Consider the following 2347-nt stretch of genomic DNA (forward strand, 5'->3'; position numbering starts at 1 on the left):
AGGAGGAGGAGGAGGAGGAAGAGGAGAAGGAGGAGGAGGAGTAGGAGGGGGAGGAGGAGGAGGAGGATAATAAAAAGAATAAGAAGAACAGAAGGGGGGATGGGGAGGAGCATGAGGAACAGGAGGAGGATAAAAACCAGGACAAGGAGGAGGAAGAGGAGGCAGAAGGAACAAACAAGTGAAAGAATAGAGAAAAGAATAGAATTCAGAAAAGCAAAAAGAAGAACAGAAGAAAGTAGAGGAGGAAGGGGAAGAAAAGAAGGAGGGGGAGGATGAGGATCAGAAAAAGAAGGCAGAGGAGGAAGCGGAGGATGATGAGAAGTAGGATGAGTGAGTAACCTCCTCTTTCTAATCTTAGACAAGCTAACCGAAACAGAGAAAAAGAAAATTGTATGTGAATATTATAACATGAATGACAAAGGAAAATAACAACAAGGATAATACAGCGACAGTGCTGGTGATGATGATGATGATGATGATGATGACGATGATGATGATGACGATGATGATGATGATGATGACGAAGATGATGATAATGATGATGATGATGATGATAATGATGATGATGATGATGATGATGATGATGATGAAGATGATGATGATGATGATGATAATGATAGTGATGTTAAGCATTGCAAAGTAAAGTTTTTAGCGTAAACTCCCCCCCCCCTCCGGGCAAACTTCAAATTCCTCCCCCCCTTTACCCTTTTCCACTTGCCAACTCACCCAATTTTAGTTGATTAGATGGCTTGAGACCTTTACATCTGTCAGCCCAGGTCATTAAATTCTCTATGCTTCCAGATGATAAGAACAAGAGAACAATACTTTCCATCCATACCCCCCACCCTTCCCCCCTCTCCCAAACCTCCAAATCAATGACCTTTTTCCCTTCTATCTATTCATGAGCTGGTACTCATTACGAAATTTTGAAATGTTCTGACCAAGTAGCCACTGTGATCTTTGTGGTTCTACTCACAGTGGGACCTTATCTAACAGATGAAGAAGACCAACCTCATTTATGATTTAGCAGCTGGGTTGCTCTTACTGAAGTATATGAGGCCAAATGTCAGACCAGCGTGTAGCTGTAATTTGTGTGACATAATCTTATCCAACTGTGATAAATCATTCAGAGGAGGACAACAGATGATGATGATGATGATGATGATGATGATGATGATGATGATGGTGATGATGATGGTGATGATGATAATGATGATGATGATAATGATGATGATGATGATGACTTCTTGCCAGAGCCTTCAATTTTCTCTGGTCTTCCCGATTTGTCTTTATCACACTTTTTGGAATAATGACGTGGATGCGTGCACTTTTGTTGCTATAGCTTGAAGTCATTAGATCTTACATTATTTTTTGTATCATGTTCCTGACGAATACCTTTACCGGGCGAAACGTTGAACCTGTATTAAATTTGAAAAATCTACAAGTCTCAACCCTTTTTTATTCCCTGCTACTAACAATGAAGATGATGCTGATGATGATGTTGAAGATTATGATGATGATGATGAGGGTGATGATGATGATGATGATGATGATGATGTGTACTTGAAAAAAAGATCTAAACACATTTTTTTCCCAGTATTATTTGTAATAAAGTTCAAGCAGAATCTCTTCTTTAAAAGTATCTATTTTTTCCCCATAGCTTTTATGATAACGAATAACAGTGGTGTTGACATTCATAATGGTGGTGATGGTGATGAAAATGATAGTCCCAATGATGATGTTGAGGTGGATAATGATGAGATAGATATGCATAATGACAATAATGATAATGAGACTGATGATGATGCTGTTGATGCTGCTGATGTGGCTGCTGCTGCTGCTGATGATGATGATGATGACGACGGTAATAATGGCAAGGTAGATACAGATGGTGATAATGTTGATCTTACAGAAACTAGAGAAGTTTCAAACACTGTAACAAACAACCCAACTGACCTCTGTGCATTGACTTGAGCACTCTCCTTTTCACTGATTCTCATGTCTCGGATTTCATCTACTCCCTTCCGGAATACTCGCCACATATAAGGCGTCAGCCACCCAAATGTGATGTAGTTGATGCAACCATTGGTAGCCAGAGGCAAAGTGTTTTCTGGTCTGCAGAAAGATGCATTTTAAAATCACATTAGTATTTTCACCACAAAGATCTACAACGAAAAATGATCTGTTTGTTTAATACAACTTACCCCGCAGGTGGCAAGCTTACTTTTACGAACGCAATAACAAAGATAAATAGTGAAATATAAGTATGCAAATGCAGTGGCAAACATACAGCAATGATACTGACAAACAACCCTCTCTCTCCCTCCCTCCCTCCCTCCCTCCCCCT

At 39.8% G+C, this 2347-nt stretch overlaps 1 protein-coding gene across 1 annotated transcript in view; it reads right to left on the reverse strand.

Moving 5' to 3' along the window:
• The window catches only part of LOC101853195 (multidrug resistance-associated protein 5), a gene marked incomplete in the record, with an annotated part of 48079 nt that overhangs the window by 40226 nt on the left and 5506 nt on the right, over positions 1–2347 (reverse strand). Inside the window, 1 exon segment of the mRNA XM_035972473.1 lies at positions 1957–2115. Within this exon segment, the coding sequence (XP_035828366.1) occupies positions 1957–2115 (159 nt within the window).

Source organism: Aplysia californica, unplaced genomic scaffold, assembly GCF_000002075.1.
Source record: "Aplysia californica isolate F4 #8 unplaced genomic scaffold, AplCal3.0 scaffold00701, whole genome shotgun sequence".
In the NCBI taxonomy this organism is placed as follows: domain Eukaryota; kingdom Metazoa; phylum Mollusca; class Gastropoda; order Aplysiida; family Aplysiidae; genus Aplysia; species Aplysia californica.